Source organism: Agelaius tricolor, unplaced genomic scaffold (assembly GCF_023055355.1).
Source record: "Agelaius tricolor isolate 1412-34295 unplaced genomic scaffold, bAgeTri1.0.p SCAF_14, whole genome shotgun sequence".
Taxonomy (NCBI): domain Eukaryota; kingdom Metazoa; phylum Chordata; class Aves; order Passeriformes; family Icteridae; genus Agelaius; species Agelaius tricolor.
In genome coordinates, this window is record NW_027269274.1 from 9302848 (window position 1) to 9318743 (window position 15896).

Sequence of the window (15896 nt, forward strand, 5' to 3'; positions counted from 1 at the left end):
TGTAGTTGTGCAGTATTTGGGAGTTACAAGAGTCCAAATAATCCAAAATACTGAAATAATGCTGAAAGGTTCTTTAAAATAGCCTTCCACACAACACAAGTCAAGAAATAAAATAAAAAATAAATTAAGGGGACTGGAAAACTCAGGTGGAAAGCAGGAAATTTCCTATCTCCAGCAAGTGACAGATCTGGTTCTGTCTCAGGCCACTCAGTGACCAAGGTATTTATGGCAAAATACCTGTTAACCACATCACAGAAATGTGCAAAATATCCCCAACTTTGCATCACTAATTTAGTTTAATGCAAATATTTGTTAATCTCTCTCTGACTGGCATGATTTCTGATTCACTATGTATCAAATCTGTGCCTGTTGGCCTGAGCTACAATACTGCTCACCCATGCCCTGACCTACTCCCCGCTCTGTCCCGCTTGTTCTTACCTGCATCTGGGACCCAATGACAGTATTATTGCAGGCCAGCTCTGTTTTGTTGATTGTGTCCAGCATAGCAGTTTTGCCCACATAGTCTTTATTAGAGTTGAGGTGACGCTCCAGCAAGTTCTGCACATCAGCACTGTACTGGTTGGTGAAGGCTTCCTCGTACTGGTCCGTCCAGAGGCGGATCCGATTCTCCCACCCTTCAGCTGTGTTTTCATCCAAGGCATGTGCTTCAGAAGGGGAATTCTGCACCAAGCAGCAAAGAATGAATGGATAGTACACAGCAGGAAAACCTATCCACAGTGCTCCAAGCACATGAATAAGCTACAAAAAAAGGCAAATCAGTGCCAAGCTATGTAAGTGTTGGTTATGAGGACACATTTTTCAGCATCTGCACCCTCCAGAACATTGTACAACAGTGTCACTCAGAAATCTACTGAGATTTCTGTGCAGAACTAAGACCTCTTGAAAGTTGGTACTTGGCACTGCTACATAAAATAAAATTAGGCTAGCACATGGCCAGAAAAAAAAAATTTAAGCCACTTTGGAAAAATAATTAAGTACATTAAAAAAGCAAAGCACAGAACACACAAAGGCAAATAAATTTCATGTAGGCTTGTCCTGCAGTCAACCCTCACGGCTAACACAGTGCTCAGTGATGCTGACTGCATCTCAATCTTTGCAGTGACTGATCCAAAAATAGTCCTGAACCTTCTAGCTAAATGGTCACCAGAGTTTCAAGAAACTGAATGTAGAGCATAAGCTAATACCCACAGGGTTAAAACTGCAAGTCCTAAGCAGAGTAAAGAAGAGAGGGCAAAATCAGGTAATCCGTTTAGACTGTCTTGTAAAGGAGGGGAAAACAGAAGCTGGTAGAAAGAAAAAGGCTTAAGCTTCATTCTTTACTTGGCAGTAGTTGAAGTAGTTCAACAAATACTCCAGAGCTCAGCAACTCAACTGGCTTCATAAAGCACTGAGACACATATGACACTGAGGTCTTAGTAACAAGGACAAGTGAAGAGCAATCATTATTTTAATCACATATATTAAAAACAGTAAGAGTTGCCATGCATTTTTACCCTCTCAAGTCACTTGCATACTATGGAGATGGTGCATAGGGTCACCACAGTACTGTCCTCTTTTCTCTGAGCCACCTGCCAGAAGCCACTGCCAGTGGCACGACTGGGGTCAGGTGGAACTGAGCAAACCTTAAGACACCTCATGTATGTCTAGAAATAAATGCAGCTCACAATCCAATCTACTTTTTTTGTCAAATAACCTTCCTATTCAATGGCCACACCTACCACTACTGCAGGAAGGCAGAGATAAATATATTGTCCCATCCATTCCTAGTAAGAGGATGTGGAGACAAACAAGGCAGCACTACTAGGGACTCCCAATATTAAACTTGTGAACTACTTTGATGTCCAAGCTTGAAATAGCTTTGATGCAATCAAACAACAACTGCCCTCACAGAAGAGCAGCCACAACCAGTTCTACATCCCTTACATCAAACACCCCACTCCCAAGTGCCGTGAATCAATCACCTCTCGGGACTGGATTGCATTATCTGACTGGAAGCTATCAGAAGCAAATGGAAGGGTTCAAGGGGCAATTCCTGTGAAAGCCTTTTGAATAGGCCTCCTTGTGGTGCACTGTAAGGTTTGAGTTTATTACAAGGCTGGCCCCACAATCAGAAATTTCCCAGGGAAACCAAAAGAGGGACAAAATAAAGGGGTAAAAACCCCACCACCAACACAGAGGGTTGTCATTTCTACTCACCTTCATCCTCAGAGACTTTCGTGAGCCCTCTCGAAAAGCCTGTCCCCCAGACAAGGAGAGAGAGAAAAAAACAAAGTATTATAAATTTCCTAAGAATTAGGATCCCAGAACCACACTAAATCTTACTCCAATTCTTAATAAAAGATGGCAAGAATTACAGGAAAACCTACACAAGAAACAATGAACCTGAACAAAAAGAGACTCTGCAATGCAAATCCAGTGGAAGCTGCTGAAAAGCTGGATGGCCAGGATTTCTGAACTAAAAAAGCCTGCCTCACACTTAGTAAAAACGTCAAGATCAAAACCAAAACTCTCCCAACTAACCTCACTTGCTTTGATACAAGAAAGGTCCAGCAACAGAATTAAGGTGGTTCACAACAACAAAACAGCCCCTCCAGACCACACATAGCTCCTGCCCCCAGCATTTTATTTAATCGGTGCCTACCAGAAGAACTTCAAGAGAAACCTAGCCTGTGGAAAATCATGGTAAAGCTGGCAGATGATGGGAAAGAACCAGCTGCTCACACACTTGCATTCCAATATAAGCAATTCAAAATTATTTCGGTCCCCAGATCCTCATAAACAAGACAGTAAAGTCATCCCTCAACAAATGTTCATCACTACCTACATAGTTTTCCACACAGGCACTATCTCTGTCCCTGAAGAACAGTGCCAAGAAGCTCTGCAGCCCAAATTCCTCAACAAAGCCTGCTAAAAAATACCATGCTCCCTTCATTTTTCATTCTATTCACAGACTGACCCTTTCCCACAAACAGCCAGACTCCAAAAGCTACTTCCCCAAATCCTAATACAGCAAAAGGAAAAAATATGTAATTGAGTCCAAGCGCTGAGCATGAATGGATAGCATTGGGAAATAAGGGTGGAGCTCCAGCAAGGTAATTTTTAAACCAACAGCCACGTACTCCAGCAGGTCACAAATACAAGGCGTCCCATTATTACACCCGAAAGAGCAATTCTTGAAGAACAAAAATATCTTGTCTACTGCCCGCTTGTCAACCTGCTCATAACAACACTCTGTACAGCATTTGGTAGGAACTGCAGTAACCTTGTCTCTCTCCACATACCTTGATCTTTTTGGCCTTTGGAGCAGCACGAGCCTTTTCTGTACTCCTCTTCCTCTTCTTGGGTTTGCTCCTGCGGACGCGGTTGACGGTCAGCGTGATGCTGGTCGGCGTGTGCTGCGTGGCCGTGTACAGCACTGTGGAGGGAGAGAGTTCTTCATCCCAGCTCTCAGTGGCACTGCTGTCCCCGCCTAGAGAGACAAGTGCTTCATGAGAACAGCTTCTCATCCCTGAGAGCACAGCTTACCCTTATGTCCATTTTCATCAAGACAACTTGCTGCCCCTGCATAGCTCTTCCCTGAGAGAATTATACCATCTCTGTTTTCCCACCCAAACTGGGAACAGGTGTTCCAAACTTCTGATATGTCACAGAATGGCACTGATGAAAACTCTCCTTTTCTGTTCACAAGATAATCTGATTTTCCCTAGAGCTAACTGAGGTGAAGCGTAAGGAGAGGAGAAAATCCCAGTGGTTGGGAGGCAAAGAACATTAGCTGGCACTGATCACAGTTAAATGATTACAGCATGCAAAAGACAAAGGTCTTGAAGAAAGAAAATAAAAGTCGCTGCTATCAGAATTATAACCTCAAACTCACCTGACACGTTGTCCTGCTTCCGGTGGCGGAGTCTGATCACCTTCCCCCTGCTCATTCCTCTGCCAAAGGAGAATGCACAATTGAAGCTGGTTTGTAGGAGTAAAGTCACTTGAAATTCAACAGGATGTCACAAGATGCGTGCCCTCAGTGGGGCCCAGGATGATAAGAACATCGATTTAACATCCTCATCTCCACTCCTGGTGCCACCAACACTTGTCAGGCTGACAACGCAAAGGAGGAGGGTCAATACTGGGTAAAGCACTGGAAAGAACGCTCCAGTTAGCAAAAGGAAGTCTGTCCCACAGCCCAAAGATGACACGGTTCAGTATGAGCAGTCAAGACAAGGAGCAGCCCAGATCTGCACTGCACCAAAGCTTACCTGCACTTTTCACACTTGAGGAGGAAACCATCTTGAGAGACACTGCAGTGGCACCAAGTGGGAATTGATTCTCCTTCTGAGGAGCTCTCACTATCCCCGGAGTTCTCCTCATCAGGCGAGTGCAGGCCATTCAGTTCTGCACGAGGTATAATGGTCTGGACAGGAGGAGAGGCTGGCGGCGTTGGAGGAGGAGGGGCTCCATAATTATGATCCTGAAAATGAGTATTTGCAGTACTACTTTTAATGTGAAGATATGATGCCTAGAAACTGAAGTCCCAAATCCACAGTTCCCAGGTTAATATTTAACTGGCGTAAAACAATAGCCCGAATTCCTCAACCTATCAAGAAGGTACAGTAATAGCTCTGAAACATGTAAATTATTTCCTTCAGCACCAATGAATTAAACTCAAAACCTATGAAAACAACCAGGCTATTTCGACATTAACTGTTGTACTGCTAATAATCTGAGATGACATAAGTGTTTAAACAGTGGAACCAGCTGCCCTGAGATGTAGAGTTTCTGTCTGTTGAGATATTCAAAACTCAACTGGACATGGTCTTGAGCAACCTGCTCAGGCAGAGTCAGCTTGAACAGGGAAGTTGGATTATGTGATCTCAAGAGGCCCCTTCCAACCTCAGTGATTCTGCGACACCCTGTTCATCCCACAGCTTCAAGCCATGCTCCCACTCCCATACTCCTGACTGCTCCTTGATCCTCGTTCCTTTAAGTTACCACTGTGAAAATCTGTGCAGTTGAAACAAGTATAAATAGCGCACAATAAACCAAATGAGGCATAAAATTACCACCAGGAAAATATTATATATTCATATATATTCACACTTCATTCATTTACTTCATTCAGTTAAAAATCTATCACCTAGAACACTAATAAAGTTTGCTGTAGAGTATGCAAGACTTCACAAACAATAAACACAGAAATGAAAAACGTATGGCAGAACTCAGCTCTAACTTAGTGTTCCCTAAGAAATAAGCCAAAATTCCTAAGGCTTAATAGGCAAAGAACTATGGAACAAGCAAGCAGAAAAGAGTAAAAGTAGACAGTAAAGAGCTGATTCACTGCAGAGAGAGTACTCACTGCGTAAGGCAGCCCGCGATAGCTGTGTTTCTGGGTGGCCCCATAGCCGTGGCTGGAGTACACATTCTTCTCACTGACAGCTGGACTAGCTTCCACAGACTCTGGGCTGCAGAAAGGGCCAGAAGTAAAACCCATCAATACAACATCATTTTTTTTAGTGCCAGTATTTCACTGCTCTTTTCTATTGAACACATGAGCTCAGAATGAAGAAACTCCATGAAATCGAGGTGGTGTCATGCGTTTCACCAAGCATCATGTGTGCAGAAGCTGTACAGGATGAACCTGCTCTCAGAGGGAAGGAACTGAGTAAGGGCCACCCTATATAGTTCATTAAAACTAGGTCTCAGTCTGGGAAGTTAAAAAGGTAATTAGCATGTAAGAAGCTCAGTTTCCTTATTGTTGAGGAAATTGGGTCTAGTTCAGCATTCGCATCTGAACCCAGCTAGCCTAATCTCAAAGCCACTGAACAGTACTGCCATTTTATCTCTGCAACAGCTTATTTCAACTGCAGCTAAGCAGCTTTCCTGCACCTGCGCTTGCTTCTCTCTCCCTCAGATACCAATTGTTAGTGAGTCCAACATCCTGTGATAAAGCCTGCATGAAAACTGCAGCTATCCTGACAGCAACTACCAGGAACTGGAGATTCCTGTTACAAAGAGACAACAAAATCCATGTCCTGGACAGACAGTGGCCACAGACAGATCAGATTCACCCTGTGCTTTCTATACAGCAGCCTGCAACGAGCAGAACAGGAAATCTGCTGCTAAGGTACAATGCACTCTTCCACCACAGGGTGGTGAAAAAAAACAGCTAAAAATCAAAGCTATATCCTCAGCAGAAAGCTGCAGAAAACCTACTCAGAGAAGGGACAGCTGCAATTCAATGCAGGGGATATTAGATAATGAGGCTACAGACAGAACACCAGCAAGGAAACATGCTGTCTTCTGTTACAAGGAGAAGATACAAGAAGTCAGATAACCTGCACAGATCAGAAGCAGGGCCTGTATCAAGTATGGCAGAATATTACTGAATCATGCCTGCAGATGGAATCCTCATCAAAATTACAGCATGGAGCTGAGCAAGCAGGGAAGAAAAATATAGAAAAGGAAAACTTTATCTCAGACCTCTGCTGCTCTGGTGAGATCTTACAGGATTCTCAGTGGGTCCTATATAGTCAGCATGAATCAGGCACCATCAAACAATGGCCAGCAATCACACGTGGGGCAGTGCTTAGGCACCCAAGAAGAGTAACCCCTTGCCCTTTGGACTTCCTATTAGCTCTTGAAATCTCTGCAGCACTGAAGTTTGCCCCACCCTGCCACTCAACCTCATCTATTCTCCAAGGCATCAACCTCTGAGCTTCTGGCTTATTCTGGAATAAGGTGGATCTGTCTTTGCCACATAAAGGAGCAATAATTTATCGTACAAAGAACTGCAGAAAGTAGAAGACCTTTCACCTATGCAAAAAACACCTCTGTAGCTCAGGATTTAGGTGCATGACATGATAAATTCAGTCAGTTTTCAATGTGACTACAGCCAGCTAAACTGTCAGAAGCAGGAGATATAGATGTTCTCTCTCAAAGGATGTATTTCTTAATAAAAGTTACCATGTAGAGCTTGCCACATAATCCAGCCTTTGCAACAATCCTTTAGGACTTTCAGATTGGTACAGTGTCAAATCCATTCAGGTTAATAACCCTTTCAGAAATATTTCAGTATTAGAAGGAAAAGAGCCTAAACAGTCTAAACAGCAGATATGTCCTCTGTCCAAGTCACCCACATTCCTAACCACAGTCAGACTGGAATACCAGCAATGCTGCCGCAAGCATTAGCAATAAAACTTCAGAACTGTTGGTGCAACGGTGTCCAGGGGCAACAACACTGGGGCCCATGCTTCCTCAGCAGCAGCATGCCAAGGAGCTTCCACACCTTCCAATATGCAGTCAGACTAACACAGCAAAACTACTCTGCAGCCTCCATATCACCCTCAGATGAACAGCAACACCCTACACCATTTTCACCTCCTCTCTATATCAGAGGCTGGGGAAGATGCTAAAGCTCAGCCTGTAAAGAGGATCAGCTCGTTTTCCTTTTACCTTCCCCACTACCTTCATGACGTACATCTTGGAATCAATTCCTTTTAAGAGGTACGAAGCTCAGGTACCCCAGACTTTATGTATCAAACCAAAGAGTTTCAAAGGCAAAGTGAAGGACAGCCTTAACTTTGAACAGGCCCACGAAGGACACTTCAGCAGTAACAGCGCATTGATGCAAAGCCTGGAGAATGAAGTCCTGGCATTCCCAATTTTTAGAAAACAGGCAGAGAAACCAATTCAGAAATCTTCAAACACCTTTTCTCGAAGCACTCCAGCCTAGCCTCAAGTTGGACCTACAAATTTCTTTACAAGGGAGAAAGAAAATGCTTTGCAGAAGGTTTACAGTCAGTCTTTTTGATACTTAAATGCTACAAGGGACACATGCGCAGACACATCTGGCTCTTCTCCCTACCACGCTCAGCTTCGAAAGCAAAGTACATGAGCAAACTATTTAGCACTCTTCCTCCTGCCATAAACAGTTTAAAATTCCTGCATGTTGAGTCTTCAAAGTGCTGCTGTGGGAGAAGCAGGGTGACAAGCAGTACTAAATGATAGATCTTGAAAAGTGAAGGATCATGTAACCAGTGCAAATGAGTGACTTACTAGATTCTGATTCTCTGTTTAAAAACAACATGTAAAAATGTGGGCTTTAGGATGGAATGAAGCATCACAAAGAAGAATGGCTAGAATGGGGCCAGTGCCAAGACAGACAAAAAAGAGCATTAGCAGTCTTGCAGAGAGTACAACCATGTAGTCAAACTCTATGCATAGTCGAATCAGGGTGAGATGGAAGGGAAAAACAGTGATTCAAACCTGAGCCCACTGCTCTTACAGATCAAAATCAATAGTCTGGAGCAATTTCTGTTCTACACTGATCCAGCTGACATGCAGGTATTTGCACAGTAGATACCTCTAGATAATACATGGGAGAAATCTACCTCCAAAACGTCATTTGTAGATTTTTGTAAAGAGATACTACAGTCTGTGTTTCAAAGAAGGATGCAGGCAAGCAGGAGGTAGAAGCACACAGAAATAAACTTCAGCCCTTGCTCTCATCCCTGACAAAAACATACTCTAATCCTAGCTGACATCATTCTAACAAGGGTTTTAGGAAGAGATCACAATGCAGTATTTCCTGATTTTGAAATGCTCCTGACTCTGCAGAAGCAGAGTGTTTTTAAAGAAATTTAAGTCCCCTCCAACAGGCCTCAGAGGTACGGCTGCAGTGAGAGCCCTGCACATGGTCCTGTGGTGGGGACTCCAAAGGATGCTCTCTGAGATGTGCTCCTTGGAGTCTGCTCAGGGGCAGAAACAAAATAAAGGTGCCTACCCGGGCTGATGCTGTCTCACATCTCTGTCAAACTCCAAAGGTCTCCACAAATCAGTCACACAAGACTGGTACCAAGTCTGAGCTAATAGGCTCTACTGAGAGGAAGGTTCAGCATGCTGATCCCTCACATTGCAGCTGTTGAAAAAGGAGCTGGTTTGTATCATGCCAATGTCAAGCCTGAGTACAGCAAACGCAGGACTGCCTGCACTTGAGTATAGATTTACCAGCCAAGCTGATAAAAAACCCAAGGTTGAGTGCCTCATACTGTCGGAATTCTCCTTTTCCCCATATCCTCTGTCAAACTTACCAATTTCCATAACACTGCATTTGTTAATACCCATCTCTCATACAGCCAGTGGACCAGCAGCCCCTTTCTCCTGAGTGGAGAAAGCCCTGGCACCAATCCTACAGCCCAGCTCCAGGTCGGCCCTCTGGCACCCTCCCGCTCTCCTTTCTCCTCATCCGTGGGGTAACACTCACTCCGATCCTGCAGCCATGTCGGAGTAGGACGTATCTGGTGTGGTGACTCCCAGAGGGATTGCAATGCTCATGACGCCCGTCGGGGATCACGGAGTCCAGAGGGCAGCGACTGGCCGCTCCGAGGGCGGAGAGGAGCCGCAGAGCCTCGGCCAACACGTCACGGACATGGGGAAACCTACCGGGGTAGAAACAAAGCATTGCATCTCTGTTACGGGGTGAGGTCTCCCTGTATGCCTCTAAAGGTTTTCACAGCAAAGAAAAGCAGAAATAGATTTCCATCAGTGACATGCCACATCATTTTTACTTCATTTTCATATGTAGGGCCAGGGAAGAGGTAGATGGCAGAAGTTTGGGGGGGAGGTTGGGGGTTTTTTACAGTGTTGGACTGACATGCAATGAGCTGCTTTGCCTTAAAGCTGATAATGACAGTTCCCTCCTTCCCCAAGTAAACTTAGGACTAATTATCAGATAAGTAATCTATTAGCTCCTTCTGCATATAAGCAGCAGCTGTCACCTGTCACTCACAGCCCTCCATCAGCATTTCCTAACTCTTTCCCCAAACAGGCTGCAGGTAAAATCCCATCTCTGTGGACAACTAGACAATGCCGGGGTGGACCGAGCTGAGACCTCTCCCCGGAGATCAGTTTGTACGTGCACTCGCAAGGCCTACAGCACAGGTGAGTGTGAGCGGCAGAGCAGCCGCTCCCACAGCACCGAGGGCTGCCCAGGGCCACGAGGCCCGTCCCGGACTGCGCGGCGGTGGCTCAGGGAGCCCTGACACAGCGGGCCTCGGCTGTCCCTGACACCTCCCCGCGGCAGAGCCACGTCAGACGCCTGGGGAATGCGGCGGGACCATTGGCTGTGTGCGGGGAGCCGGGTGAGTCACGGCGGCACCGGGGCGCAGCCGCCGGCCGTGAGGGGAAGCCCGGGCTCCACCTTCCCTGCTGACCACAGCGCTTTGTACGGCCGCGAGAGAAATCGCCGATAAACGCGGAGTTCCTCGGGTCGGATGGCGGCCGGAGGTGAAATGGGATCAGCTCCTCGTTATGTAAATAGCCTCAGTAACACAGATGAGCATACAGGAGCTATTATTCTACACAGCTCGAGAGAACCCCCCACAACACAGAGAGAAGCTGCATTTCTGCACGCAGCAAAGGAAGCTCCAAAACCAAAGAAAAATGGTGACAACCACCCTCTCTGCGCGTTAAACTTTAAGGGCAGCCTTGAATACTTTCCACTGCCTTTCCCTGGCTCCGGCAGCGCAGACAAGCCAGCCTGCTGTCACATGCTCCCCGGCATCTCGGGGCTCTGCCAGCAAACCCTCCTGGGCTACAGAGAGGCCGTGAGCCAAGTTTTCCTGTGGGTAGTGAATTTCTCACAGGGAACTGCCTTTGGACACCACAGTCCAGCCATTGTTTAATACACAAAACCCCCAGAAAGACAAAAACACACACTCACTCTTAAGGGCAAATGAAGAGTGAGAGTCAGAAAGTTTAAATGCTACATGCTATGTTGCCTTTTCCTGTCTTAAAAGGCAGGCCACTTCTCTTGGCACAAGGAAATACTTTCCTTCTTCAGCATACATCCCTATGGAAAATCTTTCAGAGAGTATGACAGGCATACAGTGAATTACAGAAGTAGCACATAAAGATTTCTAAGTGGTCTATGGCAATTCCCTGTTATGCCCCAAAGCAATGGTCTCACAGGGAGGTGGGAGATGAAAAAGGAAACAGGCAGGACTAAGCTCACAAGCAGTTCCAACCCAAGACAGCCCAGTGTCCTTGAGTGTGTTTTCTGGGAAAAAAAAGGAAAAATAAAAGGACCTTCCAGACGTGTTTTATTTACCCTTTCTTGTGCTTGTGACAAGAGTTGTGATTTCTACGCTGCCACAAGATGAGACAAACTGCTCCTAAAATACAGCTAAAAGCTACAGACATCAATCCCTGCTTCAACCGAGTCACGTAAAACTCTAGCACAAGGTTAAAAGCAATAAGACAAGTTTCTCAGTGTCTGAAGCATCCTTCCCTTTAAGGAACATGGAAAACTCTTCCTCACCCCAAACCCAGTAATCTTTCTAAATACTTGTTTAGATGTTTTCCCTCTATTGATCTCATGCCTTTGCCAATGACTGTACCCAGCTGGCAGCAGCCTGACAGTTCAGGATGAATTCCAGCCTCCCGCCTGCCTGTGACTCAGCAGAACTGGAGGATTTCAGGTGCAGCTTCTGGACTGGAGAGTCACAGGATACCTGGGCAGTCCAGGAGTAATTGGGACAAGTTTTCACCCACTTCTCATAGAAAACCCTCTTTCTATCAGTACTGTACAAATTTTTGGGAAGGAGATTACTGGAGAAACATGAAATAGCAAACCGAAAGGTTAAACAAGGCAAATTCCACTTCACTTTTATGTTGACCCAGCAATACTTGCCCAACTATCACCCATGTTCAGATTTTACTGTTTGGTGCTATTTTATGTGTACTTTCAACTGTGACAATGTGACAATTCAAATTGAATTGCTGAGACCAGCTTCAAGTGCTGTCCAAGACCACATCACCTTCAGGCTACATTACAGTCTGGACTCCATGACACTTGGCCTGCTAACATGCAAAACATCAGCCTGACAGAAAACTCTGGGGTTGAGATCTACACGTTCACCTACCAAACTGGGCAATTTCCTTTATATTCAATCCCCAATGTCCTTCCTACCTCTACCCCCAAAAATACAGCTGAAGAAGAAAAAAAACAGAAGTCACACCCAGTTCTCTCTGCTGCCACTGGAAGAAGTTTTACTAAATTCAAAGTCTTAATTAGAATCTAATGAGCTTCAGACCACAGCAAAAATCCGTCTGCCTTACAACACAATTCTTCTTGAAATCAAATGGAAATGGGAATTTTGATGGCCTAACATGTAGGTAATATTTAGCTGGTTTTGAAAGGGCAGCATTTAAAGATATTTTCCCCCCACATTTGGCACTTACACACCAGCCTCCTTAACCAGTCAGACTGGTATAAAGATACTTGGTCTTCCCCAACATCATCAGAACAGCCCAGATGAGCATCCACCCACACAGCCAGCCCAGCTGGGATCCCCAGTTCTCTCTCAGCACAGGTCACATGCCAAGGGACTGAGCCACTGTGAGTGGCTGCCTTGGCTACACTGTGAATATATGCTATTCAGTTATTTCAGGTAACATCCTGCATTGACAGAAAGGACTGTAATAAATCTAAGCTGGCCAAGGGAAGGTTAAGCAACACCTGCTGCTGTAACAGTGAATAGAATTTTCAGAATGCTGTTTAGGATGCAATGGCTGCAGTGCTGCATTGGCTCACTTCCACAGCCAGTGCCATCCATGTACAAATAAAGCAGATGCAGAAAATTTACTGCTGGAAACTCACTTTATTACTTGTGGTGTTAAAAGTCTGTACTAACAGGGACAATCAAGCATGGTGAGTCAAAGAGCTCACCAGAGCTTCCTCTTTCAAGATGTGGTTGTACCTGTCTTCACTCATGTCCCAGTCATACACACACCTCTGGGCACCCATGGTGTGCAACATCTGCTGACAGACTCTACAAAGTATTTGTGAGCGTCTTGAAAATTCACCTGCAGAGAAAAAACCCCGGGCACAGCCTCACAGATTGCATATGCTACCTAAATTCAGACTCCATCACCCTTTGGTGCTGCTCAGGTGATGCTGTACAATGTCAGGGGGGACAGAACGTGTCCCTTGCACTGTCCCACGGTCACAGGTTCAAGGGCAAAGCAGTTACCAAGCAGGGGGAGGACAGAGATTGATCCTGCTCCTCAGCAGGGTCAGTGCACATCTGTGAATCTGTGGCCACAGAGAGCCTGAAATACTTTACCATTGTGCATCCAGTGTCTTATGCATGGCCAAAAAAGATAAAAAGGTAACACTGGTAAAACCATATCGTGGACAAACTGACAAAAGCTTTTTCTGATTATGCAGAACTTCAACATGTGAGCCAGGGCAGGGAGAACAGGGAAATCACCTCTATGTGCAATGACAGCAACCACTTCTTGTTTGCAGATAGTAAAGGACAGATAAAGTGCTTCCTTTACCTCTCCCCACACTTCCCAACATCTCCAGTTATTGAAGTCCCAAACTGGAAACAGATTCCAGACTTATGACAACCCAGAATTACTAGTGTCTGAACAATAACCACCATCATCTCTATGCTCAGCAATGGGCCTGTAAGTCACCTACAAAGGATGAGCTCTGTGTATAATAAGTTGCAGATTTTTTAAGCTCCCACGCCACTACCAGTCATATCAAATTCAAAGCACTTTCTTCTCCTGCACCTCACACTGCCACAGGTCAGTGCAGAGCTTGTGGAAAACTGGTAATAGCAGCTCTGCCATGCAGCCTTCTTTGGCATCCTCTCAGCCAGCCTCATTTGGGACAGAAACAGCAAGGTCTCATGAGTTCATACTTACACTGTCATCTGCACCAGTGGCAAATCACTTGGCATGTGGAGCAGTGTAACAAGTGTTAGCATCTTAGATTTTCATCATTCATCTTTTCCCCTGGAAATTTCAGAATAATCAAAATCTATGGGACATCTAATGTAAACAGGAACAGCTTCCATTACCATGTGAAATAGTCCTCTCATCAGCCAGTGCCACTCAAATATGTGCACAGTCCACCTGAGTCCAATCAAGCACTCCCTGTACATGCACAAACCTCATGTCAAGGTCAGATCCTTAACAGAAGGGAAAGCACCTTTAGAGCAAACAGAAACAGATCAAGGTTTTCTGTATTTAACAGTTAGGTCAAAAAAATGCATCAAATTCCCTGAATTTCAGACATGTTGTTCTATAAGGACATCTACACAGACATAGGGGCAGAGCAGCTAAAGCCTTAGATCATTTAGCTCCAACTGACTGTGAAACAGATTGCTAAAAGTACTTGAATTGTGCCTCAATCAACCAATATGAATGCTTAGCTCCGCTCTGAAAACAAGCTGGGTTCACTAAGCAGCAAGGAAACAACTGTGCCAGTTTCAAAGAATGAAATACTGATATAAGTATTCACTATTATCATTAGATCCATACATCATCTGCTGGTGGGCTGACAAAGCAAGACAGCAATCCCATCCCACGGGGTCTGGGAGAACTCAGTCCTGGTCTACAACAGGAAGGATCAAAGTAACAGGCAACACTGGAATTCATTACTAGCTATGTATACCGTGATAACCAAATTATTGACAAGTACAGCACAATGGTTAAAGATTTATTTGTCTTAGGCCTTTCTCAAAATTGTCCCCTGGTTTATATGTATCCAACCATATGCAAAAAGAAATGCTTATATGTACATATTTGGTTCAGAGTTCATTTTGCTCTCTGGAATCTAGAAAACCTTGAAAAAACACCGACAAGCTCTTACAACAAGAATAACAGCATTTTAAAATTGTAAAATGTCAAAAAGCAAGAACCCAGTGAGAGCTGTTCCTGCTCATCACACTCACAAGAGCTGGAGTCAAAGATCAGGGAATAGCAAGACTACTGCTTTTAGAATATGGATGATTAAAAATGCTTTTGGTATCCATGGGCCCATGCATCAGTCAAGTTGTTCCCTACAAGATATGAAATCATATTAACAATTCCCATTATTCTTGAAGTGGTCTGTGAAAGCACTACACACTACCTCAACACATGTTTATGCATACACCTACTTAGCCAACGTCAGCATGATAAAGTTGTTCAGGGAAGGCTATGTAAGCCATTATTAAAATTGAGGTACAAGCAAGTTAAACTGATTTTGATAAAATTTGGAAACAGGTGGAAAGTAAGTAAATTTAATAAAAAAATTAAACTATGTTTAAGCCATTTTAAGGCAATTTTCACAATATCCATCCACACAATTCCATCGTTTTATCTCATGAAGGAAACATCAATTTTAGTTAAACTCCTCTGTGAACTACACCTTAAGGGACTAAAAATAATGAGAGAGCAACTGATAGAAATTAAACCAAGGAGAGAAATTACAAAATGCATAGTCAAGTACTCTTAGCAACTGACCCAAGACTGCAGAAATTACTTTGAAAAGCAAAAAGAATAACCTCAAAACTTTGCTGCTGCTTTAGCAGTCAATATATTATGCAAACCAAAACAAAATCCTGTTTTTCTTTTGAAATCATTAAAGAATTCACCTACTATGATAAAAAATAGAAGAGAAATTTAGTAAGAGACAAAAAAAAGGGCAGGTAAGACTTTGCCTCCAGAAATACTTTGTCCTGGACTATTCATTCACATCCTTGACCGTTCAATATGCTCCAGAGGTAAAGATGCCAGACAAGGGTTTGTTTGGACTTTCTTAAAACATCCAATTTGCATCACAGAACCTTACTGTAAAGTTTAATTTCTATTGATTGTAAATTGGTTGAAGAGTCATTCATAAGGATAATTCCATAAAAATGACGTATTAGAAAGCAGAAGCAAATTACAGAGTAGCAGTGATCCATGGCAGACCAAATTATTCTGAGGTATGCTTATACAGAGGTGGCAGGCACACGCCAGGGAACTTTGCCTGCACCCCACACTGATGAGAAGGGACCTGGCAGCATCTGCATGGTCTGCACACACAGTGTGCTGAGCAGGTG

General features: G+C 44.3%; 1 protein-coding gene across 2 annotated transcripts in view; it reads right to left on the minus strand.

The window, feature by feature from the left end:
* SETD5 (SET domain containing 5) overlaps window positions 1–15896 on the minus strand; it is a 65412-nt gene that overhangs the window by 29970 nt on the left and 19546 nt on the right. Inside the window, exons 2-8 of one of the 2 annotated variants that reach the window (XM_071439574.1) lie at window positions 9278–9452; window positions 5372–5477; window positions 4275–4486; window positions 3896–3954; window positions 3303–3490; window positions 2218–2256; window positions 439–681 (exon numbers count right to left, since the gene is read on the minus strand). In XM_071439574.1, the coding sequence (XP_071295675.1) occupies window positions 439–681; window positions 2218–2256; window positions 3303–3490; window positions 3896–3954; window positions 4275–4486; window positions 5372–5477; window positions 9278–9348 (918 nt within the window). In that variant the 5' untranslated portion in view covers window positions 9349–9452. The remainder of the gene's footprint in view (window positions 1–438; window positions 682–2217; window positions 2257–3302; window positions 3491–3895; window positions 3955–4274; window positions 4487–5371; window positions 5478–9277; window positions 9453–15896) is intronic. The other variant, XM_071439575.1, reaches the window with a different exon arrangement.